Below are 27,359 nucleotides of genomic sequence, written 5' to 3'. Positions count from 1 at the left end.
AAGTTGAGTTTTGTAGAGTTTAGTTTAACATTGTTTGATGTTGGATCTTACTGGATTTTGCTTAAACACATTCTCTCTGTTGTACCTGTTTACCTGTGCTATGATGTCATTCTGGATCAAAAGGAAGCAAAAACACCTGACTGATTCATTTGCGTAATCAGCTGCTCATTTCACACAAGGTCAGGGGTGGATATTTGAATGCCTCAGGTTACAGATTGTGTAACCAGTTTCACCTGCCCACCTCTTCTTTTGACTTATATGTACATTTGTTTGATACTAAAGGAGGAGACAATATGAGGAAGCGGATACAGAGAGAACTTGATGCTATAAACACTCTTACCTGAAAAAGGAGGAGGTACCTAATCTGTCAACACATCAGGAAAGGGTGTGGAGAAAGAGTGACAGGGGAGGAGTAACTGATATGGTGTGCTTCTCTGTGGGTGAGAGGAGGAGGAGGGGTGTAGACAGCCAGAGAGAGAGAGAGAGAGGGAGAGGAAAGAAAACTCTTCCCGGCTCTCAATTCTTGACTGTGGCGGAGACACCCAGGAGCAGTGCATTCCTGAGGCAGGCAGCCAGACGGCGCGAGAAAAGAGAAGCCGCATCCTTGATATCGCTCGGCCACCACATCTGACTGCCTCGGATCTTTTTGACTGTCATCGCCCTACACGTCAAACACATACATACGCTCACACACTCATGCACGCAAACACCCCGGACGGATTCTTCTACTGTGCCAGTTTTAAAGGATTTTGCTCCGCAAGGCAGTAAAGAAGTGCGGTCTAAGGAGACTAAAGGCAGTGAAAATCGATTCTTCCTGGTGAGTGGAAAAGCTTTTTTGTTTTTGTTTGAATGTCATTGTGGGGAAGTTTCTCTGAAGTCAACTGATGGCTGTGTAGCTGACACTGTAAGCCTTTGCATAGGGAATATTGCAGAAAAGAATGACTACAGTATATGCTTTATATATTTTTAAGCAGATAAAAATTATTGACCCTTGACATAATTTTTAAATTAGGCCCATAGATAATTAAGATGTGTTTAGCTTTCTAGCTATGTTTACGACAAAGTTGTCGTATAAACGACTCAAACCTGTTTGGCGAAACTTCTTTGTGCTCTCTTGATTTTTTTTTACTGCTCCATGTTTTTTGTTGTTTTTTAGTTATGTGCTTTTCAACATTCACTGTTAGAACTATTCGACAAATACACAGTACTACTACTTGTCACACACTGGCTGCTGCTTTTATCACCAGAGGATTAAAGATTAGTTCATTGGAGGCTCGGGCAGAGTCCAGTGCTGCATGCCCCAAACTCGTTTAACTGTTAGCTTGCTACACATGTCAAATAATAACATCATGCAATGCAAGTGTTAAAGCATTTTTAAACATTGGCTCATTATTAAGCTTCTCGTTAACAATACTCAGCATGGTAATTGCTACATTTGCTAAGAGCAGTGGTTCCTAACCTTGTTGGAAGTACTGAACCTCACCAGTTTCCTATGCGCATTCACTGAAACCTTCTTTATTGATCATTTTTTTCTCTCCAAATTGAATACAAAGGTTTACAGGTGAACATAATAAACAGGGAGAGTAGCCTTTTCATTGAATCGGGCTCTCTTTGCCTTGAATTCAGAAAACTTGTTCTTGTATTCCCCATCTCCATGCAGCTTAAGTGTTCCTTTAGTTTTGCTAGATAGCTAGTTATGCTGGAATGGAACTGCTTAATTTACCATTGCAAATCATGCAGTTAGGAACAACCACCACTGTTTTCTTAAGGTGGAACCCAGGGATACAATGAAAACAACAGAGGCCCCAGAATTAAACCCTGTGGAACACCGTTGGTTCCGTTATACATGTTAAATTTATTTTGAATGAGTCGGGTGTGTGTGTTGACCTCCGCCGAACCCCTGAGACGGACTTATTGAACACCTGTTGTTCAATCGAACCCAGGATAAGAATCAGTGATTTTAGAGTTATAGATATACTGTACTTTGTGTTATCTTCAGATTGGTAATAAATGATGATAGCTAATCTTTTTTTTGTTTTGTTGTTGTTGCTAGTTTTAGTTCATGTGTTTTACCTTGATATGTCTTGTATAAGTGTTGTCACTTATCCCATAACACTCGAGCGCCTTTAATTAAAGTTTGATGTAATGATATTATTGGTTCCTAGGACTATTTCCCAGAATCAGTACACGGAAGTAGACTTTTTGCACTGTTTACCAGATTATCTCTTCCAAAGAGAAATGACTGAAATCACTTTTTCCCCCCCACATCATTTAAAATACCGGTAATCTTTAGTCTTCGGCTATGAGGTTTTTACATTTTGTGTAACACTGTTATAACAATGTTCGTATCCCAAATTTTATATCGGCACTTAAAAAGTCCTAAGTCTTGTAGAAAAGTGGAAGTTGTTGCAAAGGGGAGAACCAACATATGTTCTTCCATTTTTAGTTCCTGAGAACGTAGCAATGCTTCAGTCTCTGTAATTGACAAGTACACTATTTGCTGTAATCACGCAGAAGGGCAATGGTATGTTTTACTGTAGGTGATCGCAATTTTTTATACACCTTAGATTTATTGAACAGCTCCCTCGGTGCTTCGACTTTTCTTTTTGTCCTTGGATGAGCCTGTTTAAGATGGTGAGAGCTGAGCATCCTCTGAGAGTCATTTTCTCTACTCTCTTATTTTACTGTTCCTTCACTGCTTTAATACATAGATGGATTTCCATCAACTAGTGCGGGGTAGTCTGTCGCTTCTGTCAAAGCGCCTGTCTGTCATTTAGCTCACGTGGAAAGGAAAGCGAGCCTGGCCATGCACGGCACGACATCTTTGGGGATTCTTGATGGAAATTTACAAAGTAATTTTTCATGCTGTGAAGTGACTTCATTTCTTGGGTCCTTATCAGGCATGTTTACCGGTTCCCGCAGATGCACTCAGGGCCGGAGGTAATTGGATGACGCTAGGACATGAAATAATACGTCTGCATAGTTTCAGGCTATGATTATTTCGGGAATGTGGCTCAAACCACTTTCTTTGCTTCTGTACATATCTGTTTTTCTTAAGCGTGCTTCCGTCTAACTCTCACACTCCTTGTTCCACGTGTCCTTCCCCTGCCTGTGCAATGAGACGGAAGGCAGTGCCGTGCTCATGTCGGATCCATTAGGGATGAAAGTACACTACAGTGATAAAAGATTGATCCAGTCCTCCTTGCATCACATTCTCATCTCGCACCCAGCTCCCTCATCCTTCCTCACACCCGTTTCCAATCCAAAATCAACCCAGCTTACGATTCATGAAATCTTTTCTCCTCTTCTAAATAAACCATCCTCACCGAGTTTACTTTTCCAAGGGTTTGATGAACGGGGAACATACTGTTTTTGTGTAGGACGCCACCAGCTTAAAAAAATGATACAAGCTAGCAGGTATAGTTGACAGCTTTCTGTCCCGTTAATTTGAGGGTCCTAAGGGAGGCTTCTCATCTCTGAGGTGTCTCTGTGGAGCTACGATGGTAGAACACACTCACAGAACTAGTAAAAAAAAAAGAAAAAAGAATGGCATACAGCCCAGCAAGAAGCCCCACTTCACCTGTTGTAACTGAAGAGGGAAAGACAAATACAACAAACATTTGCTTTGTCAGCTGGGAGACTAATTACTGAGAGGAAGGAGGGGATTTAGACTAGGAATTTCACTGTGGTTCTGCTTTTAGACCTTAAGACGTTTTAAGTGCATTTGCAAACGCGTTATCGTTGGAAAATTCCCTAGCCGATGACTTGTTGGCATCATATCTGTTGTGAACACACAACACTTGGAGTTTTCGATTATGGTTTTTTTTTGCTGCCGATTTGAAATACCGATCATTTCAGCCATGAGTGAAATCGTCCAAGACCGTTCATATGGACTTTTCACGGAAATCGTCCGATCGATCGGAGCACCACTAACACCACTATGCAACATGCTTTATGCAAAATGTGTCTCTCTCTACCTGCATGACACTAGGGTTGGGCGTTTGAATTTGAACAACTCCGATTCGAGTTCCTCATTTTGATTATGGTTCCAAACGATTCTTGATTCCGATTCTTTTATGGGGCATTGTCAAAATGCATGGTTTAAATCATGGGGTGTACTACGGCCATCCATTTCTAGTGGTCCACAGTATATACTGAAATGAAAATGTGACACAGCCTATATAATTTGCCTATATTACTTGCTTTCTACACTGGGTGGCAAGGCAGGAGAAGAGAGGAAGTAGTTTGCTCTCATCTCTCATTTCTACGATTTCAGTAAGGCTGCCCCTCACGATTATTTTAATTGATTAATCTGTTGATTGTTTTTGATTAATGGATGAATAAGATCTAAATAAACAAAATAGAATAAAATCTAAAAATAATCTGTAACAAAACCTCTTTATAATAGATTTGTCAGTGCAAATAGGGTCATCTGTGGATCGGGACCATTGCCACTGATACCTAATCCAATTTATTTTTCAATATCGGGGCCAATACAAGTATCGGAGCATCCCTAATTTTATCACATCATTCTGTATGGCCACTGGCCACACTAAAACCCTGAAAAATCATTGATGTTTGTTTTATTTCCTAGCTACATATCAGGTGTTCATTTGAAAATAAAAAAATGGAAAACGAGCCTTTATCTCTATCTGATGTTCTTTGTGTTTATGTAGTTGCTAAACAAAATATGCTGACTTTGCCTTGACCCAAAATACGTTCTTCTACTGCTCAGCTATTTCTTAGCAGAAAAAGAGCGTCTTCAGGGTGAAAGCCAAGCAAGTGTTCAGCCATGGAACCTCTTTTGCACCAATTAATTGTATTGTAAGTGTTGGATTTAAACAGCTGGTTATTTATCTTTAACTAACTTAAGGTTTTTTGGCGTCATGTGCATTGGCACAAGTCTTCTTTGCTGGTATTAAGTGGGTTCTTCATGTTGGCGGTCAAGGCATCTAAATATAGAACAGATTTCTTTCAATGTGAATGATTCTGGGGGAATCTGAATTTTAGTCCGGGTTCTAGTCGATTGTTGACTCTGTGCCAAACTCTACTTGACACACAGCCATCAACACAGTGAAACAAAAGGAAAGTTCTGTTGAAAAATAGTCCACAAATGTACTTGATGAGCAAAATTAATAGAATAAGGGTTCTTTGAGTTTCCTTCTCGACATCCCTTTCCATTGAACCAACATATGCTGCTTCGTGGTTGGAATGTCTCCATGATTCTCAGGATGAACTTTCAGAGCTTTGTCCACCTAAGTTCATGTTCCCAAGTCATTCCAGCTGACCGTAAAGTTCAGCTTTGAGAATGCTGCCATGGCCTGTCACGGGCAACTTGTGGCTGTCTTAATGGGTTCATGGTTCTTTGTTCTCTCACGTCAGCAAACCCATGGCCACATATCTACTCTTGTAATTTCTCAACAGGAGAGACAACTTATGGTTGAAGGGGTTATGGGTGTCTAAGTCTATTTGCCTCCATGTCCAATGTGATTGTAGTGTAGTAAACATCCATAACCCCCGCCCCCTTCCCATGGGATGGCCACGTAGCTTGTGAGAGCAGCAGCAGGTTGCTCCCTTGCTCAACCAGCCATGCTGTTTTGACTTTGCGCACACAGAATTCTCTTGGCAGTAAATAACAGGGTGCCTCAGCCAAGAGCCCCGAACAGGGGAGGGGGGTTGGCATGCGGTGGTCTGCCTTGGGACTTGGAAGTACTAAATCAACCAAGTGGACAAAGGCAGGTGCATTTGACAGACTTCTCCCCCATTTCGCAAAATTTTGTGGTCACTTTGAACATTGACGTAGATTCTAACTTGTTTCGACAAGTAATTGAACAATTTTGAGTTTAATATTTGTGTGTGTGTGTGTGTGTGTGTATATTCCATGTGATGAAAATCTAGGCTCAAGTGCAGTTGTATTTTTAATGGCTAATTGTTAACACGGTATAAATCCCAATCCTGGTCTTATCTCCGCCTTCTCTTGACATGCACACACAAACGTGCATGCGCATGCAAAACTCCCAACTCACACAGCATTGGCAGGCTCGAAGCTCTGCCTTCTTTTAGAGTAATGACAGGGCACTGAGTGTATGACATGTTCTCATCAGACTATACCAACTATAAATTTGAGCCCAACCTAGCCCGCTTGTGATCCGCACCCTGCACACGACACCCATTGGTTTCTTTGAATTTAAATGGATGAAACGTTCACAGAGCGGGATGATGTGCCACATTAGATGTGATTTCCAACATATTTCTCTTACAAAATGTTTTAAAGCTCACTCAATATTTAGCTGTCACCCTACAGTATAATTAAACAGTTTTTGTGCTTGCAGCTGTAATCTAACATATCCAACCGGATTGGTTAAAGGAAGATGGCCTTCTGACCATTTATGGTCAGACAGCAAACAGAAAAACCAAAACAAAATGAAAACGAAAAAGGATTGATTTTAGAAAAAGTCCCTGAGCAAAGCTAAGTTGGTTTAAAGTACAAATATATAAATTTTGAGACCTGTCATTGTGTACATATAAAAACGTCATCACTCTACGGTGCAAAATAATACCAACAAATGCTTATATTCTAAATATTTAATATACTAATATGATTTTGACATATAAGCGTCTTGTTCTGACGTAAGTGCTAACTAATTTATTTCCGGCTTTTTGAGTGTTGGGCTTACTGTGTAGCTGTTTTATTATTTTCTCTCTATAAAGTTATCATGTATTTTTCTGTTCACTGCTGGTTGCTCGTCTGCGAAAAGTGTATTGTACACCTAAGCGCTTATTCTGCTCTTTCGTAACTCTACATTTCCATATTTTCATGTTCACTCTTTTTGCTCGGTGTGCTGCATGCTGAGGTACTTCTTGTCTACCGTTAGTGTTATATCTTACTCGCCGCCACAGAGGCAAGGATTATTTACTTAGAGGAGCGGATCCAGCTAGCAATCGCAGCACGTAGCTGGTATGCATAGACAAGTACCAGGCAAGTTAGCTTAATGCCTACTAGTGTTCCCCCCTTCAGTTTTTGACCAGCTCGGAGCTGATTGGATTGGATGACCTGCCCGCGAGTAGCATTCCGCTTGTGATTGGTGAGCTTGGGATGATAAAAGCACTGGAGAAAATAAAGCTTTGGCAATCACATGATCGTGCCGTGCTGTCTGCAATCACAATTTCGATCAGAAAGTGACAAATCAGCCCTGCCTTTAATACACATGGCCTGAAGATCTGCCCCAGTTACTTTATAACTGTGTTTACCTGATATGTCTCTCCAAGGGCCAAGTGTGTTGGAACTCCCAAGGTAAATATTACATGGATGTGAGACGAGACATTCTACAGAACAAATCTTTCTTAGCCATGGAGTAACATTTTCGACTTGAGCACCTGTAGTTTTTTTTCTTTTTCTGAATTTGTTTCAAGTGTTGAAAGAAGTTCCATCAAGTCAAATCCATCTTGCCATGAAGGTTTTTAAACATCCCTCGGGTGGGAGTGGCAAGAAACTAGTCGAATTTTTGCTTTCATCTTGAAAACCATTGAATCAGCAGATAGGTCACATTTATTTTGATTAAATCACTTATTTGGAAGTGGAGCAGAATGTTAGCACACATAATGTGCACCTGCTGTCTTAGGGTGATACCTGTCCTAATACTGAACCTGAGACTGATGATAAGAGGAATGCAGAGTGCTCTTTAAAATGTTTATTTCACATGATGAATATAGCCAATTTTGTTACTTTAGGCAAGGCAAAGCACATTTATTTGTACAGAAGCATTCATTGGTGGTCAGTGTGAGGGCTGCCTAACATCATCAGGGAGATGATTCTAAGTTGTTGCTGCAGAGTAGCAAACGGTTGCTTCACCATTTTTCATTGCTCTTGGGATGGCTAGAGGACCAGTCCCAGATGTTCCCGTAGATCTGGATAGATATGGCACAAGCATGTTAAAGATGTAAGTGGTTGCTAAATCCAGACAGAAATAGATTTATAAACCAGCAAAGCGATTTTGAAGTCAATTCTCAGGTAGCCAGTGTAAAGATTTTAGAATTGGTGCTATGTGGTGGTATTTCCTGTTTTTGACCCTTGCAGCTGCATTCTGAATAAGCTGAAGCTGATGGTTGGCTTGGTTTGAAAGTCAGAATGTTGCTTTAGTATAACAAGTTGTGTAGAATTCTACCATGATCAAAATTAGCTGATAACAAAAACATGCTAACACACTACATTGACTACCTTAGAATTCCACAGATGCCTACGTAAAAAAAAAAAAAAAATCTAGTCCATCAATTTAATTGTTAAGGCACTGAAAAGAAACCCATCCCCTTCTAAAGAGTTACTTTTGAGTATTAAACAGGTATAGCTGTCAGGCCGACTTGCCATTAGCTATGTGTGATGCTAAGTGTCTGAAAACATTATTTTAAAAAGTATGTCGTGATCATCTGCCCAAATGAAAACCAATATAATATATATATATACAATTCTTAAACAATATTCAAATTGGGTTTTAAAGAGTATTTGATAAGAGTAAAGACAGAAGTTAAATGAAAAAAAACTGGTGAATAATTCATATGAGAAGACGTGGAGGAATGTTTTAAATTACTAATGAGTTTAAGCTTCCAACCTGTGACACTGGACGCTGTGGCAGACGTGAATCCCCTGTGGCAGATGCAAGCACGCATACAGGAAATGAGTGGTAGACACAGTTGTTCACCTGCAGAAAAAAAAATCTATATGTTCTGAATTTTAAAGTTACCAGTGACCCTACAGTCATTTTTTCCTCAATGGGGCATTGATGACAACTGTGTGTAATTTCATGTTTGGCACACTTACTGTATGTCAGTTTGTGAGTTTGAGCTTGATTGGGAAAGAAGCAGTGTCTTCGTTCCCTGGCAAGCATTGCTGACTCAGATCGGTGGTGTATAATTACACATGGGTGCCCATCAGCAGTCTGAGAACTACTTCGGCTCATCCGACAATATGAACTCCTGCGCTTGGAGGGCTAAGCCTGCGGCTGGCTGGCCAGCCCATCTCATCCTGAGCCCAGCTCTCTGTGGAGGCTGGCGCTGCTTGTGCAATCTGCCGTTATCATTCTCACCATTTGCTGTTAGCTTTGCGTGTGTGTGTGTGTGTGTGGGTGGGTGGGTGTGTGGGGGTGTGTGTGTGTGTGTGTGTGTGTGTGTGTGTACCCATGAGTCAGCACAAACAAAGTCCCTGTCTCTGATATTCTCTGCTCTGCTTGGTTTCCCAGCTGATGCAAATAACCAACTGACGAGCCAGGTATGAGTAAGTCTCTTGGTCAGATGAATTATGCAGCGGTATTGAAGTGACAACTGTATAAACTATGTTGGTCACATGCTCTGGGGAGTCCCCTTATAATTTTCTAATAGAAAAGTGGCATCCTTCAAGAATGAAATCCTCCATTGCACCTTGTCCTTTGCTTCCTGCTCAGGCCAGTTTAGCATCATCATCATCATTTTAAAAAATGGTCACAATGGCCTGGGATACAACCCAACAACCTCAGGGTTGCGAGCTGACCACTGATCCACAGCGCCCAAATTAGCCCCTGTTAGCTAATTTCTTTGAGCTGACCTTAATGAAATCTGTTTTGTGAAACAGCTGGTAAATATACAGCCACACAGAGACAAACTACTGCTTTTTCTGGTCTCCGCCCACATCCTATGCCTTACTTTTACTTCTTTGGAGACTATTTTTAAATTTTGGAGGCAGAGAAGTGTCAATTTGGAAGCTTAGTTACTAACTTTGGCCACACCATTTTTTGGGCAACCGCGAAGATCTTTGACTGCTCGACTTTCCGACCACCTTTGCTCTTGAACCGCCATTTAACTAACCGTAAATATGGACTCGTGTACCACTTGCACCACCCCCTTTTTCTCAGGAGACTTTCACTGCTTGAGGGATGTGTCCGACAAATAGAGCAAAATACTTTGCTTACCGCGGGTGAGGTGGCCACACTGGATAGGGTAGGTTGTAGCCGACCTACAAGTCCGGTTAGCATGAGCCCTAAGCGGTTTTCCAATCGCAGCGAGCCTTTTCAGACAAATCCCAACAGGATTACCAACTTGCTGCAACTATAGTCACTTGAAATACAGTACAATACAAGTTGTTGGTGACGACTAAATATTATATGGCTTAGCTCCTTCCTACCTTGCCGACTTAATGGTACCTACAGTTTGTTCCACCTGAAACCTTTCGCCGCAACATACTGAGCTTTTGGTGACTCTGAGAACTAAAAGAAGTCTGTAGCTGCTGAAGCATTCTCTTTTTGTGTTCCAATACATGAGGAAATTAGAGCTGCTCCATCAGTAGAAATGTTTAATCCTCGATTTAATACTTATTTTTATACTCATGCCTGTTTTACTGTTGTTTCTCCTCTTCTTTCCCCCTCTCCTGCTTGGTGAGGGGGTTGGGTGGCGATAACTGAATCTGTTGCTTTCGCGGTTTGAATTTTGCACTGAGTGACTGGGACAAAATCTGAAGTAGACCACTACCCTGGAGATGATGCTATGGAGAATTATGCATTGACTGACCGGGCCAGGCCCTGAGGAGGAACCACTTCCCCAAAGGCATCTACCGGCAGTATTTTAACTCACTAAATGGACGCTCATGCTGTTTTAGTTCATATGTAGAGCACCATGCTATGTGTTAAACTTTGCCTGTGTGACATCCATTGCAGCTAAGCATCCTGGAAGTGGGAGCCCTCTCTGTGGTCCCTTCTCAATGTGTCTTCATTTTTCTCCCCACCAAATGGGGTTTTGCGTTGTTTTTTCCCCCCTTGCCCAGTTGGGGATTTAGTTCAGGGAATGTCGCTCATCATTGTCAGCTGCGGGCTTGTGAAGCCCTTTGGAACTCTTTTGTGATTAAAGGCTATACAAATAAACGTCATTTGCTTAATACATTGTTGTCATCTACGATCATGCTTTTTAAAATTAGAATAAGATTTTGCTACATCACAGTACTAAATTGTCTTTTCAATCACTGTATGTGCCCTTGATTTTATGGCAAAAGTGTTATAATGAAGCACTAATCCACTCTTGATTGAGATTTCACACTTGGTCAAGCCAATCATTATACTGCGCAGGTTAAAGACTGCAGTGCTTGATACTGGGCCTCTATGAAACTATGACGACTAAAGCTTATTAGTGCTGTTTTTGATTCCCTTATTCTAAATCCATTTCTATACTAATAAAAAGAGAAGCTCTGGCAGACTGGGGACATTTTCAAAACATTTGTAGGTCATAAGCACCTTAAAAAAAAAAATCCCAATGAATGTGCTGTGAGAAAAATGCATTATTTATCACGTGTCTTAAAAGTGAGCTGATAGCCTGATAATAATTGGTATTTTTGGAAAGCTAAACCTCGATCCTAAGAAGGATTAGATCTTAAAATATACAACTTTTAGTGTGTATGTACTATTGTTTGTATGCAAATTGCATAGCCTCATGAAGCACAAACAAAAACCCTTGTGACCCAGTTTTATTTTCAAAACCACTTTTATAGTTGTACCCCCTGTGTTTTGGTGGCACACCCCTGCTTAACTATACTATCCAGCTGTTATTTCCTCACCATTTATTACTTTCATACACTTTAAAAGTAATTTATTGAGAAAACGTGTATTCTGGACAATGAGCTCTCCGATTTAGTTTCCTGATTCAATGATCCACTTCTGACCCACACATTGGAATCATGTTGTTATTGATTTGTGTTTGTGGACCAGTTGTGCTATTGTTCTTCGCTTGTCGTTGCTCAAACCATCACAAATCTGGAATACTGTATTACGACAGAATTATTGACTATAACTGCCAGTGTTTTAACAAAAGGTTTTCTGATTATCTCCTGTTCATTGATGAACACTGAGTCCTGAGTTACCCTCTAATTATTTTTAGGTCTGCCCAGAGTGAAAGTACACGTGATTACACGGAAGAGACTTCCGAGTTTCACCAAATTATGTGGAAGGGTGACTTCTGAAATGGAAGAACCTATTACATTTAGACGAACATGAAGAAGCAACTAGACCATGTATTTCCTTGGAATGCAAATCAGATCTTCGTATCCATCTGTTCCTAATGTCTTGCATAATTTTTCATCAACCAGACAAGAGCTAAGTACTACTCACTTTTTCCACCCACTTTTAACAATTGTACCTGCACCAAGGTTGAAGTATTATTATGTTGGTATTTGTTTTTGATAGTTCCAACTGCCAAGTATTCATTTTACAAAGTCTTGCCTTGTCTTATATTATTATTACATCAGTAGCTTATATAATTGGCACGGCGTGCATCATGTACTAAAGGAGGATTGAACTTGAAAAGAAAGGATGAGTTACTCCTGTTGACCATTAGAAAATATGTATATTCAGTATTTTCCCACATTGGACACAGCTTACCTGGGGGTTGCTACTGCTTTAATACTGCCCCAAATGCTGAGGAAAAAACAGAGCTCGCTCATGAAAATGCAATGGGTTAAATTGTGAAAGTAGGGTTAGGGAAAAGGCTTGGTCATTAAATTGGGGGGAATTTATCCCTTTGGGCTCTGAATAAAAAACAAAAACATTCATTCACGTTGTCTCTTCTGCAAAAAGATGTGCTTTAAAATGATTCTCTATAGCAGGTATTAATAACTAATTATGTATTGATATGCATAAGAAAGAACATGTATGACTCATTCCCCCAATGAAATGTCTCAACCAAAATGGTTTTGTGGATGATAATTACTGCTGCTCTTGACGACGGGCATGTTGTGGACTTAAACTGTTTGTTTTTGGTCTCACGGGTATTTGAACACAGCAACTGTGTTCTCCCAGCAGGCTGAAACTTTGGATGACAAAGGAGGAGGGGCAGAATAAAGAATGCAAATCGGGCGTCAGGGAACACAAAAGCAAGCACATTAGTTTTATCAGTTATAACATGTGGACGCAGCAGAATGGCCGCCATAATTGGCACTGCGCACGACCCAGTGATACCAGAGGCCACAAAAGAGGCAACTGCCTGCTTAGAGTGAAACCACAACAACAATAGGGTGTCTGCAGTTCTGATGAGAGGGCTGCTCTGTGCCAATCTTTGAGTGTTGTCTGTGCCAACCTCGAGCAGAGCGACAGAGGTTCATGCACTGTTCATTGTCATCAAGCAACAATGTCTAACCTACTACGTACTCTTTAACCAGCCTGGGCCATCGTCCTCTGTGCTCTACTCATACTCCTAGGGATTTTGACCAAATGCAAGTGTAGGGTGCATGCGTGTGCTCATACTGCTGCTTTGTGTTGTATGAATGAGTACCCATTTGTGGTTAGGCTCAGATCCCGAGTGTGATTCACACACGGCATTGTTTCTTGGCCTCCTGTTGCTGCAGCGATAGCACTGCGAGGTGGAGCCCCCTCTCATAAAGATGAGCATTAATGGCTTTTCTGCTAGCACGTGATTGCAAGCATACCCAACCTGTGACCAACGCACTGGCAAAGCTCTCGTCTCTGATACGTTTTAGCATGGTTGACTGTTTTTGTCATGACTAAGAAAAACAAGTTGTTTTATAAACCCTTGATAAAATACAGTACAAACACTCACCTGCCATTTACACCTGCACTGGGTCCAGTTCAAGTATGTGTCAAACAAGGTAATGATCAATGTCGTTTCACAATGTAGGAGAGGTATTCATTTAGTTGTGTTTGTAGTTCCCCAGTAGATACTGTATAACATCATCTAAATGCAACACTTTTGTTTTCGCTTCCTTTTTTCATGAGCTGAACTTCAAAACTCACACTCAAGTCACAAAGGGCAGAAGCTTTTAGCAGGGAAGCCCAGACTTCCCTCTCCCCAGCCACTTCAACCAGCTCCTCTGACAAAATCCCAAGGCGTTCCCAGGCCAGCCGAGAGACAAAGTCTCTCCAGTGTGTCCTGGGTCATCCCCGGGGCCTCCTGCCGGTGGGACATGCCCGGAACACCTCTCTAGGGAGGCGTCCAGGAAGCATCCAAACCAGATGCCCGAGCCACCTCAACTGGTTCCTCTCAACGCGGAGGAGTAGCGGCTCGACACGGAGTCCCTCCCGGATGACCACGCTTCTCACCCTATCTCTAAAGGATAGCCCGGATACCCTGCAGAGGAAACTCATTTTGGCCAAAAAGTTGGGTGAACTTAACATTTCAACTAAATATTTTAAGCTTGATGTGAAACTTCAACCTTGCCTGCAAGATGAATTCTCGCAGGATTTGTGAATGCACAGCCCCCCAAGAATCCATCTTATACAGAGCCCGCTGATTTTCACCGATTGAACCAATCACAAAGCAACAATGTGTATGGGGGCGGGATATGCGGCTGTGACGAAAACAAGAAGCGCCGAGGCCGTGGGGAGCAAACAAACCTAACATGGACGAATGCATGGATGCTGCAATTAATTCCGTTCTCAGTTTCCTCCTGTTTCCTTGTTGAATGTAGTATTTTTACAGTGTGGTTTTGACAGGTCTGTGAGTAATATTTGAAGGAAATGGACCGTTTGTGTACATAGAACAAGTCTTAGATCTTTGAGTTTATCTAGTATCGTATACTGTATAATGTTCTAGTGTCTTTGTGTGTGGATTCATCCCCCATTATAGAAGTGAATTGACTCAAGTGTCATTAAAAGGAAAACAAAAAATATGATTTCTGCAACTTCAGAGTGGCACACAGAAGGGCTGAAACATGCCCTGTGTATATGCAGGGATGTGAGTGGTGGCTTGGCCCCGTTAGACTTCAGCGGAATTCACAGAGGAGCCGGCAGACTGTTTTTGAAGAGAGACAGAAAGAGGCGCAGACGGGACGATAAAAGACGCAAGGCAGTTTTGCTAGATGCCTGATGAGAGGGGAGAGAATGGCAAACACATGGCTCCAATCATAGCTATTTTCTTAGCCGCTCTTTATCTATATTTCACATGTATCTCCCCTACCGCCTGGTTCATTTTCTCATTGTCTGTCTTCCATTCGCACGTTTTCTTTCCCTGCCTTTCATCATACATTCAGCAGTGTCCTCAAGTACTGTAGTTTTTATTGCAAAGATGGAGTTTGGATTGCTTGAGGTTGCTGATTAGCCCAGTGAGAACATTTTCTTCATTCCTTTCTCTGAGTCAACATGCGACATGTGAGAAGGACCCGGTTTCAAGTGAAACTGAGTGTTGGATTGTTTTGGTGGGTGGGGCCAGAATGTATAGTGGCAGAGGAGATGATTTATTTATTTATTTTTATTTTCTCAGAGTGCGATATACAGTGATGTCATGTGGATGAAATTATGAATTCCTGATGTTTGCTAGGTTTTGTTCGAAGGGTATGTGTAGCATGTTTACTCCATATTTCACACAGGGAGCTTTGCAGTCATTTTTTATGTGAAACTTCTGCGATATTTTCTATTATTTCCATGTTCAGGATCATGGTAGGGCTATGGTGTTTTTTGTAAACAGGCAACAGGCAAAACAAGCAGCAATGGCAACTGAAAACATTGCGATTTTCATACCAGTCCACCATGTGCTTTTGCTCCTGGTCTTTTTTTTTATTACTATATTATGGATTGAATTATATTGCGTCTCTGTTTTTCACAGAAAACCTTTCCTGCAGAGGCGAAGCACTATCAAGTATATTTTGAATGATATGCCTACATTAACTGCCCTGGTTCCGCCATTCATGAATGAATGTGACGTATTCTTGTACATGCACTTCCCCAATTTTTAAAAAGCTGAAGCTTTTCACTTCTCTTTTGTGTAAATGAGTGGCAAAAATTACTTGCGTTAGAAGCGACCCTGTTGCAAATGTCCATTTTAGGTGAAAGGTCCTCTACTGGTCAATCTCAGGGAAACTGTCAAAGAGCAGATATGTTAGAGTTGGGGTGGCATGGCACAGTGGTCGAGTGGTCGTCTCCCATCTGTGAGGTTGTGGGTTTGATACTCACCTCTGGTGTCCATGTTGAGGTGTCCTTGAGCAAGACACCGAACCCCGATTTGCGACACTGGTGTGTGTGTGTGTGTGTGTGTGTGTGTGTGTGTGTGTGTGTGTGTGTGTGTGTGTGTGTGTGTGTGTGTGTGTGTGTGTGTGTGTGTGTGTGTGTGTGTGTGAATGGATGAATGTGAGGCATTGTAAAGCGCTTTGGGCACCATATAGTGTAGTTAAAGCGCTATATAAAAAGCAGTCCATTTACCATTTGATCCTACACTAGCTACAAGAAAATCAGCAATGTGAACCTGCACACTACCAATGGCGGCAAACATTAGACTCCGCAACAGCGTCAGGTTCTCGGTGTTGTTGCCTGCGAGAACGGAGCTGATCGCAATTTGAAACTCACAGTCCTGTTTGATTCTTGTTAGTGCAGTTTATCATATTTCACAAACAATGAGTGATAAGACCTAAATAACATGGGAGAATGGCATACTAGTTTGTGTTCCCTTTTAAGTTGTTCTGGTGTATAGAAAACTTGTATAACTACATGTCGTAAAAAGGTTAAAATCTGAAACCTAATTTAACAGGTTCATCCTCTGTTTGGACCTCACTTTTTACATGCCATCTGTGGCTGTGGAAGTGCTTTGAACTGAGTTCAGGTGAGGCACTTTTCCGTGACGTGGCTTGCAAAGTGTCATTCCACTGTTGATGGTTCCAAGATTTGAAATGTTGCTTCCTGTTCATCAGATTTAAAAAAAAGCCTCTCTACCAAAGTAGATGATTGTCTTACTACTCACTCTATGACTCAACCAGTCAAGTTTAATTATGTATTGCAACACTGCCTTCTGAAGAAAAATATTGACATCACGGCAGTGCCGGTTAGTTTTGCTAAGCACTCCCATTTCAAAGCCTTTTTTTTTTTGTTGTTGCAGATTCTTTAGCAGGCATCATACTACGATTTATACCACGCATGATCACTAATATTTGCCAAAAGAGCCGGCAGATCCAGTCTTGTAGCAGTCATGTTGGGCTAAAGCATATGATGTTGTTGCCATATCAGTGTGTTTGCCATCTCAACAAGTGGAGAAGTAATGGGGGCACAGGGTGGTGAGGTCACAGGGGTTTGCTGGGCAGGGTAAGTGTTTTGTTAGGTAAAGTAGGAATTCTTCCGGCTGGTTGATGACGTCAGTGCATTCCTTGGAGGCATCTCCTCATTGGCAGCCAACGGAGCACGGCTAGGCACTGAAAGAAGGCCAAGATAAGGTGTGTGTTGGGGATGGGGGGCCTAGAGTTTAAACACCTCCCACTGAGAATTAGAAAGTCAGACGGAAAAAGAACACCATCTGTCTGAGTGTTGTGTCTTACCCACCTAGACTACATCGTTTTTTTCTTTGTGCCAACTTTTGTAGATAATCCTTCATTGCCTGAGGCTTATCACTTTTTATGAGCATTGCAGTATTTTATTACCTTGTTTTGAAGCTTGGCTGTAAACGCACAAACTTACAGAGGCAAGAGTCATCAACATGATATTAATTTTGAGTCAAACCTGCTGCCTGTAGAGAGTGTGTTGTTTTACCTGCTCAAGTCACTTTTGGTCCTCCTGAGTGGGCTCAAATTAGAAAGGCACATACAAACACGCGTAAGCGCCTTTTTTTTCTGGATGTTTTGTCCACCTGTACAACCTCCACCGCATGCATAAAAGCTTGAGTTGCTCCACTTTTCCTGTCCGTTCCCTTTGGCAGTAAGCTATCATAACGGCTTTGAAGGAGGGTAGCAGAGCATTTAATTGGGTAGATTGGCATTTGTGCTCTTAGGTCCACAAGATCTTGCCTCAGCTCTTAACAAACCACGAGGATTGCTGCTACCCCATTTGTCTTTTGCCGTGGTCAGGAATGGTCTGTCCGTATAGCTTCTTCTCGACGTCAATATCAATTAGTGATCATCCTTCCATCCATTTTCTTAACCGCTTATCCTCACAAGGGTCGCGGGGGGCGCTGGAGCCTATCCCAGCTGGCTTCGGGCAGTAGGCGGGGTTCACCCTGAACTGGTTGCTAGCCAATCGCAGAATTAGTAATCATATGAAGTGGAATGTTAATTAATTGTACATGTCAACATCACTGTGTTGTGTGTAAGATGGACACAAACTGTCTACAACTGTCAACAACTGTGCGTCTCTGTGATTCATCCCATACAGATTTGGGGCCATGTAATGCTGAGCTAAAGCAAGCCGAACTATAGAGATCCATTTGGAAGGCCATCTTACCAAAGAACTTGCTCCGTTCAATCGCAAATGGAGCTCAAAGTGTGGGTGGACGGAGTGGTGCGGGTGGTATGCGGACTATCAGAAGAGACATCTTGTCAGGATGTGGTCATCGCTCTGGCCCAGGCAATAGGTGAGTATCCACAGCGCTTCATAGTTTTTTTTTTTTAAATCACGTTTTTGAGAATGTTATTCTTGTGCTGTATGATCTGTTAGTAAATTTCTTTGCTTTTAATCTCTTTAACTATGTTTGTAATTGCTTCTAAATGTAAACTTTTAATTACAGTATGTGAAGCATATTGAGTTACGTTGTGTATGGAATGCACTATGAATCAGTGATTCTATTATTATTTTTCTTCTGTAGTACTGGTAAATGTCTATGTCAGGGATAGGCAATTAGAGAGCCGCAGTCCTGCATGTTTTCGGTGTCTCCTGCCTCCAACCCAGGTGTTTCAAATCATCAGCTCATAATTACGTTCTGCAGGAGCCTCTCAGCTGTGTTTGAGGAGGGAGATATCAAAAAATGCAGGACTGCGGCTCTCTAGGACCGAATTTGTCTACCCCTGGCCTATGTAAAAGAGTTTTTCTTTTTAAGCTCACTTTGTAATATTCCCCACCCCACAATTTGGAATTTGTTTTTGTTTTGTTTTTCTTTATAATAATAATAATAATAATAGTAATACTATCCCACTAGGGTCAAACTGCCTCATTCATAAACCTTTGTTTGTAAAATAAATAAAGTAAAATCAAGTAGACCACTGTATAATGTAAAAACAAAGTCTTAGGAATTGACATGATTCAACAACATTTCCATGACTGATTAATTGTTTATCTCATGTTGGTCTTCTCCAATTTGCCAAATTTATAATCATCCATCCAACCATCCATAATCTGAACCGCTTATCCTCACGATGCAACAATAATCAGCTATACACAAGCAATTAATTATACTTGATTGTAATCATCACCAACCAGAAGTGAAGTTTTTAGATGGCATCCTACTTTTGACCTTTTGACCATCCCCCTTTTCTTTTTTTTACCCTCGACTTCTTTTTAACTTCTGTGACATCCTAATTTTAACAATGAAGCTGATGAACAAACTTTCACTACCCTCAATAGAAACTGTACTGTGGTGAAACCAACAGAACTACTGCTTTATGGAAACATGGCTGGATTAAAAACTAAATAAAAAAAATCATACAGACAAAACAAAGAGCATAATGTTTAATCCTAAAATTGCAGCTTTGCACAAAGTTAAGACCTCGACTGGGTTGTCATGAAGTCTTTTTGGATTTGAGCCTGCCCATGTATCCTCTGGCTTTATTCAAGCCATACGCTGCAGAAGCATTAAACAACATAAAACCAGATTCAGCACTCTCTTCCTTCCACGAATGAGTTGCTTGCTGAGCCATAAGGGACAGTTTGTCCTAATTTCAAGGTCCTTGTGGAAACTTTAGTTTGAGCATCTTTACATGTTGGGAAAATCGTACATTCTTCGTATTCTCAGAGGCTAATATTTAGAGGTATCATAATGTTTTTGATGTACGGTATTATGTTCACTTAATATTCCTCACACAGTGGAGTCAGTCGAAGAGGAATCCACTGACTTTGAACAAACGGAGGTGTTTAATGTGAATTTGCTGCAAACATTTCTTCTTTCTTTTCAGTGAAAATTATTCTTTTTTTTGTTCCCAGGTCAAACAGGCCGCTATGTTCTAATCCAACGTCTGCGGGATACAGAGCGACAGTTGCTGGCCACAGAAAGGCCTCTTGAGTCTCTGGCCAAGTTAGGCCAACACGGCAGTGAGGTTCAGTTCTTCCTGCGTCGCACTGGCCCGAGCAGCAGTGATGGACCTGGCTCAAAACATGATAAACTAAGCCCTTTACCCCTCCCCAAGTATACGGAACCAGACCTTTTAAAACGCAACCAACCCAAGAAAGCGCTTACATTCAACCTGGGCCCGTCAACTTCTCCCAGATCCAAGCAGTTTCAGAGGTCTCCTCGGGACTCCCCGGACCAGAGAGCCTCACCTTCTTCTTCTCCCATCCCTGCATCCGCTCATGCTCCATCTCCCTCGCCACCAATAGGTCCTTCCAAAGAGGAGGTCTTTAGGGCGGTTCTTCAGCAACAAGAGAGACTAAGGGCCATTGAAGCACAACTGGAAAACCTAGAAAGGGAGTCGGATACTTGGGAGCACCACTACCCATCTCCATCTCCTTCGCCCGTCTCTGATGCTCACTACCAAGAGGAGTTGGATACACTGGAACAAACAATGCGGATGAACCAGGCTGAGCTCGCACACGAGCAGTACTGGCAGGAGGAGTTTCAAGCTGAGACGGAGCGGGAGCGAGGAATGAGGAGGAAGCTCGGGGACCTCCATGCTAAGCTAGATGATTGCGGAAGGCGGCTTCACGAGTTCTCGGTGCGCTCGGCTCAACTAGAGCAAGAGATTCAGCGAGAAAGTCAGATAGAAGTCAAAAACAAAGGGCCAGAGGAGTCCCTTGATGTCGTGAAAGCAGAGCTCCAGAGCCAGGAGAGGCACGGAATCGAGTTAGAGGAGCACCTTTCTGAGACTGATAAAGCTCTGGGGAAGACAGAGTCTCTGCTGCAGGTAAGGAGAGAGGCTATAGTTCTGGAAAAGGGGTTGTAAAGTCATTGCACTGGTCTGCACCAAAAATAAACAAGAACAAGAATGACATAAATATCTTCTAGTTCTGTTTTTTGCACTGAAGACAGTGGTACCATTCATTTGCTCCGTACTGTATGCTTCACGACCAATCACGGCTCACCTGTTTTCTGGGTTTGGCCAGCAAACTGAGCCACGATTGGTCGTTACCTACTTCCTCAGCACAGGTGATGTCATCTTCAGTTGACAGGAAGTGGCAAAATTCGTTTTTAAATGTATTAATTTTGCATGTTATATGAGGATAGACTTCCACCACCGAAGAATAACGTTATTCGTGAAGAATACGTCACAGCAAATACAACATTTAATTGCATGGTTCGTTTTGAACTGAGCCAAACAGCGGTCAATTGAAGCCCTCTTTCTTTCCTTCCTTCCTTCCTTCCTTCCTTCCTTCCTTCCTTCCTTCCTTCCTTCCTTCCTTCCATCCATCCATCCAAGAAAGTGGGTGTGGCTTATCCTCTACTGGTTGTAGGCTCAACAAGGTGTACAATCATGCACCCCTAGACAATCTGAGGTTTAGTTGGTATCTGAAGGTATATTTTAGTGGGAAACCATTATTGGTTTAATTTGTGGCTTCTGGCCCTGGCATGAACATTTTTCAGCTTTGTTTTGACAAAATAACATCCGTGTGTAGTATTATGTTATTGTTATTATCGTATACTTTTTTTAAAATATCAAATTAGCAACAATAAAAATGGGAGCATATTGAGAAAAACTAATGAGATATTTGGATTTTACATCCAAAACTGTCCTAGTTGTTGGCTACTTTGTTTTTTTATGCAGACCAGTGTTATAGGCCAAGCTCTTTTTTTGGATGGTGTAGAACAGACCCTTTTCTACCTAGATTGTGTAATGTATCCCTCTCCTCCATGTGCACTGCAGCAGTTCGTGCCAAGAACAAAGTGTTACTCAGTGAAATTAAAACTTTCTAAATTCACCTTCATGTATTAAACTAACAACATTCAGCCAAATGTTATAAATGCAGAATCAAACCTATGAAAATGTTGTTACAAGAATATTAGGAGGCTTAGCAACTCTCATTTTGTATTCATGTTCTTAACATATACACATAGTGATTATATTACAGGTCACAATGTCTGACTATACTTGTACTGTATAGAAATGAGATTAAAGAAACTTATTTTGTAGCACATGAGCTTCACTTTATTGAATCAACTGGTGCTTATCTGAAATTAGTTATTTATTTAGTGAGGAAGGTTGTCTTGGGTGCGGCTATGTCAATAACAGCCTAACCCAGTTTCAAATTTTCCTCTTCATCCACGTGAAACCAGAGACTGTGGTATCCGTGTCGATGAGCTCACGCATTTGAGGTCATGTCATTTGGAATGTTCCGCTTGGAGGAACACGAGTACAGGGACAAGTTTTAGTCAGGTGATTTGATGGCGACCATTGCGTCCTGTTCCAGTGGGCTCCAAGTCATAGCTAAGTGATTGCAAAACGGATTAAAGAATAATTATGAGCTCATTTGCCTTTCAGCAAGTCATTCTCTTGGAGGAGTCTGATTGATGTTCTGAGGCTGGCTCGTTGTCATAGTCATCAGTGTCACTATATACAGTATATTGCCTACCAAGATCAACATATTTGGTTTCTGGGTTTTCTATGTGCAGGTTTATATAAACATCTAGAATGTAAATATGCATTTAATGCCCTCACAACATTTGAAGTGTATTAATTATAGTACTGATTTAGCACTTAAGAAATACGTATATTATTGACAAAATATAAATAAATAAAAGAACTGTCAGCCATTTGATGGGGCCACGGCCTGCAGTCTATTTACTGCTTTGGGTGTGATGAGCTCAGCTTTACTGCCATTAGGTTAATGGAGACAGACCTGCAGGTGTGAACTGCAGCAGGCTGCCACACCACAGTCCAATTAGACCCCCCACCCGACACATATACACGCTCACAGATATGCACACAAGGCAAGGTTGAAGGATCATCATGGCTGGCAACTGTTTATCCCCGTGCAGACACTAATTAAGAATGAATCAGTTGATCGATCTCTGAACTTTGCGTTTTCAATAACTGGATATTTTTCCTGCGTCTCCACTATGGGTTTAGTAAGGGAAAGCAATGCATGACACTGTTTCTTTGGCCTCCGATCAGTTAAAAGAGCAAGCAACTGAGGTAACGGTGCATGTTATATGTTGACATGATGGAAGCTAATTAAAGATCGTAGTTGCTGAAATGATTCACTGCAAATGAATGTGCTACTGGTGAGCAGTGGCTGATGATGACAGAATGGCAAACCGTGCAGGCTGAGTAGTTTCGACTTGTTCACTCTGATGCCCCCTTATGGCAGGAAGTACCACTTGCACCCGTAATAAGATGAGTCCTGAATTACATATTATTTAACAGTTCATGTTAAATAATTTAAATCTTCTGCCCTCTCAAGAAATGTTTCATTTGCCACTTGTGTTTGGCACTATGTGCCAACTTCTCTTATGTTACCCTCTTTTTTTCTTTCTTTTGTTGTTTTGTTTTGTTTTGTTTTCATGTCAGGCCAAGCAGGACGAGCTGGAGGAGTTGAACAAAGAGCTGCGGCAGTGTAACCTGCAGCAATTTATTCAACAAGCCGGCGTCTTGCCTGTACACAGCCACTCACGCACAGACCTCCAAGAGCAACTGGAGCAGTTGGAACTGGCACATCTTCTCCAGGAAGGATACATAAATGGCAGTAAGGCCACGAGTCAGGAACATTAAACATTGTTTTTTGTAGATTTAGTCTTTACGCATGTTTTTTTCCCTTAGCGGAATCACCGCCTCGCCCTACTGCCAAGCAGTTCCTGGGACATCCACGCAACTTACAGAACCCCCTCGTGTCCAGCCTCAACCCTGAGGGTGTGTATGTGTGAGATCCTGCCGCCTTCCACGCCCATCCCGCTCTGCCCCTCTCCTGCCCTGCCCACACCCTCCTGATCCCCGGGACTACTGCCCCCCTCCCCCATACTTTCCTCCATCCCGGCTTGTTTTGGGTTTGAGGCTGCTGTTTTTTGGTGTTGGGTTGTGGAAGCATTTGTTAAGTGGAGGTTCCTAAAACTTGTCAACTGCCTTCCTTGTGCTCTGCCTTTCTTAGCTGCACTGAACAACCCTGACTGATTCACCGTTGATTTTGTTTGAAAACATTTCACATTCCTTCTTCCAATGACTTTTCATTTATTTTGCCAATTTTTTTTGTTCTTACCTGTTCTCCTCCCCTCTGTCTTCCTTCTGGACTAACTATAGTAGTTTCTGGCTTATTTTACTTGTGTGTATCAGCACTTAAAGGTCTCAACTTTTCAACATACTAAAATAGTTCTCAAATGTGTAAAAGACATGTCTGTGACATGCATTTGTCAAAATTGACTTTGGAGCTAATATTTTTGCTGTCCCTAAATCAGCCAAAAAAACGCTCTGTCCCCATAGCCTGTGTCACTTTTATGTAAATAGCTGCACCTAGGCCACGCCTAGGCCATACCCTTCTCTCTGGAAACGACTGGCCATGGGAGCAGAAGAAAAGAAAAATACAGACATGTCTTTACACATTTGAGAACTAATTTAATATGTGGGAAAGTGGCATAACGTTTTATCATAAGAAAAAGTAGCATAACGTTACTACAGAGACTATGTTGTAGTTTTAGTTTGTGATTGTTTAGGCAATGGTTATTTTGCCGTCACCTGCAAATCTACCGCGAACGTTATATTGCCGTGAATGTCTCCGATTTGCCGTGAATGCTTGTAGTCATTTACAAGCGGTTATGAATAACACAAATGTGCACATTTAGGCCACTGCGCGGTCGCAACGTGCAAGCCGTCTCGTCGAGACCACTTAGCGGCCGGTTAGCATCACAAAGTCATGTCAACTAGGTGGTGAGTTGCCAGTCACGGCAAATTAACCACTGCGGATTGTATCTTGACAAAACAATACGCAACCGCTTCATATTATCCAGCCACTGTCTGCTTTATCATATCTGACCTCTTGTAACCAAACAACCTCCACACGACAAATGTAGCTCCCACTTTAGGCACTAAAAGTACACCAGTAATATGGTAGAAGGTGCACATCTTTTATTAGAAAGGATAGGAAGGAAGGCTAAATCAAAAATGTTGAACTTACATCTTTCCCGTTTGCAGTCGTGTCACACTGTTGGGGCTGATCCATTCTGTTTAAACGTGTTGCGAATCCAGCTCTAAACAGGCTTTCACTAACAAAACAGTCCTTTGAGAATTGATCATGCCGGTACACGTTCTTCAAAAATAAAATTAATCCACTGTCTTTTCAAAGACTTGGGACGAAGGAAGCAACCACTTTTTCCTGATCATTGTTTCCCCTCTCGACGGAGCATTTGCAAGCAGGGGGAGAAAAAAAAAGGAGCAGCCAGCTTCTCGAATTTCAGTGGGCGTGACAAACCTTTACCAGAGGTGGTGCCACTAACCCGAAGGGGCTGGGTCGAGTGCACTTCCGTGTCTTTTTGACGTCACTAAGTCACGGAAGTTTCATCTGCCCGTTTGAAGCACACGTTTTAGAAAGGAGGAGAAAGCTAAAGAAGTCACAGGCGGATTTTTTTCATACCTGGCTTGATTGTAGACAGGCCGGGATGCATATTATTGATAGAAGACAGAAAGGCTAGAGCTGAGATTCAAACCCAGAACTGAAGAACTGTGAGATAAACACGCTAATCACTAATTCAGCGCATTGCTTGAAAATGTGCTACTTATTAGCGATGTTCGATACCACTTTTTTCAGACCAATATCAGTACGAGTACTCGAGTTGAGTACTCCCTAATACCGAAATCAAGCATCGATACATTAGTACTTTTGATACAGAATTTTTTTATTAAAACAATGACAGATCATTTTAAAGAAAGACCTCTATATTGTATACCAAAATTGCATTATATTAATGGCAATTTTCTATGATCTTTTTTCCATGTATTTCTAAAAGTATAGAACACACAGTTAAATGAATGAAACACTCCAGTGGCCAGAAATAATCCCAATAAAAAAGTGTGGTTGTACAACTTCTTTCAACCGATACTGGTTTCGGCTGCCATCGCGACATACCGATACCTTGAAATAAAGGCTGTTCTTGGCCTGATACTGATACCTGTTATCAGTACATACCCATCCCTAATATTTATTTCCATAACAATTCATGTCTAAAATGGCTAACAGCATTATTAATATTCCTTACTACAGGCATACTGTGCAATAATGCTTAAATCATTCATATCCATAATTAAGCCTTTTGACAGTTAAAAAAATAATAATAATTCTAATTCAATCCAGAAGGCCCTGTTTTAAAATAAATAAATAAATGAAAATATGTGGCCAGGGTATTAATAATTTGGGCCTTTGTGCGTATCGCCTATCAGGATTACCTTCCTACAATATCAACAAGTCTCATTATCTCCTGACAGCTGCCTTTTCCACTGTATCGCCACATTGATGACACATCATTTGCATTTTTTTTTAATATAATATGGAAAGTTGTGACTCACTTTATGTATGATGTATACTATTTATGTGTAAGGGGGTGTATGTCAACTCCAATGCCACTTGTACTTTGGTGAACATCCAAAGAGCAAAGAGCCTTTCTTGGAAGGCTCTGCATGTTTTGCACTGTCCCATTCTTATCATGTGTAAAACCTTGACCTGTTTGCACACCACTAAAAATTGATTTCTACTGTACTTGTTAACTGGAGCTTACGCATTTGTCAACTTCTCAACTGAAGGGAATTGGTCTGAAAGTATGCAAAGAGGCCATGGTATGATGAGATCCCCCCCCCCCCCCGCTTGATATGAATATGCCTGGTTGTTTGCCGTCGTCGCACGTAAAATTTGACCTGACATAACTTGCACTGTTCCTCAGTGTGTACTGTAGCTTTAGGCGGTGTTTATATAAAGCAAACGAGTTGAAATCCCTCAAGCCAACGTTGATCATATGCTAAGCACTTATGTTGTGGTGACGGGTCAAAATGAAGTCTTTCTCTTGGGACTGCTTTCCTGATTTTGTGGGATCTTTTCTTCCGGTTGAATCTATTTTTTGACCTTGTGTTTTACTCCTACTTTGTTCCATAGTGGAAGAATCAATCTATCCCATCTTGTGCTCTTACTGGCATGTGTGAATATCATGATGGCATAGTTTTCTCCTGAAGTTTTTTTTTTTTTAAACCAACCAAGGGATCATTATCCCTACTTGTTTTTGTGTGTCTTGCAGTCCTCACATCCAGAGAGTCGTCATGGCGATAAAACACGGACCACAGGGCCAAGGGAAACTTGTTCACTTTTTATGTCACCATCACCTCCTATTTAATCCCTTTCTTTGTAATTCTCATTATTAGTACCATGATATACATACTGTAAATACATAAGACAAATATATTTACAGAGTTTTGCTACTGTAAGCGATACAAATTATGTGTAAAATGTCAAATGTAAAGTTTAGAAACCTTTTACTTAGAGCAATTATTACAATGTAATGAAATGTAATTAAAAAAATGTGTCAATGTT

At 41.4% G+C, this 27,359-nt stretch overlaps 1 protein-coding gene and 1 long non-coding RNA gene across 2 annotated transcripts; one reads left to right on the top strand and one right to left on the bottom strand.

Moving 5' to 3' along the window:
• Positions 1 to 433: 433 nt before the first annotated feature.
• On the top strand, positions 434 to 27,359 carry rassf7a (Ras association domain family member 7a). Its single transcript, XM_086074324.1, has 6 exons — positions 434 to 817; positions 18,090 to 18,288; positions 19,851 to 20,767; positions 23,369 to 23,543; positions 23,618 to 23,707; positions 27,067 to 27,359. The coding sequence occupies exons 2-6, from the start codon at positions 18,186 to 18,188 to the stop codon at positions 27,096 to 27,098; spliced, it is 1,317 nt and encodes a 438-aa protein (XP_085930450.1). The 5' UTR covers positions 434 to 817; positions 18,090 to 18,185; the 3' UTR covers positions 27,099 to 27,359.
• LOC147175875 (uncharacterized) lies at positions 7,677 to 9,047 on the bottom strand. The gene is made up of 3 exons (XR_015094700.1): positions 8,816 to 9,047; positions 8,607 to 8,696; positions 7,677 to 7,908 (listed from the first exon to the last, which is right to left on the bottom strand). It is a non-coding gene; the product is annotated as an uncharacterized LOC147175875 (long non-coding RNA).

The sequence above is a fragment of the Leptonotus elevatus genome, chromosome 4 (assembly GCF_054856555.1).
Source record: "Leptonotus elevatus isolate MCC_2025b chromosome 4, RoL_Lele_1.0, whole genome shotgun sequence".
Classification (NCBI taxonomy): Eukaryota; Metazoa; Chordata; class Actinopteri; order Syngnathiformes; family Syngnathidae; genus Leptonotus; species Leptonotus elevatus.
This window is presented reverse-complemented; position numbering and strand designations above follow the sequence as displayed.

What these genes read in the sequence shown, in the direction of transcription:
- rassf7a (XM_086074324.1), top strand. Translation starts at nt 18,186, where the DNA reads ATGGAGCTCAAAGTGTGGGTGGACGGAGTGGTGCGGGTGGTATGCGGA. An exon ending in GGAAGGATACATAAATGGCA is followed by an intron (nt 23,544 to 23,617) that starts GTAAGGCCACGA and finishes TTTTTCCCTTAG; the next exon opens with CGGAATCACCGCCTCGCCCT. An exon ending in GTCCAGCCTCAACCCTGAGG is followed by an intron (nt 23,708 to 27,066) that starts GTGTGTATGTGT and finishes TGTGTCTTGCAG; the next exon opens with TCCTCACATCCAGAGAGTCG.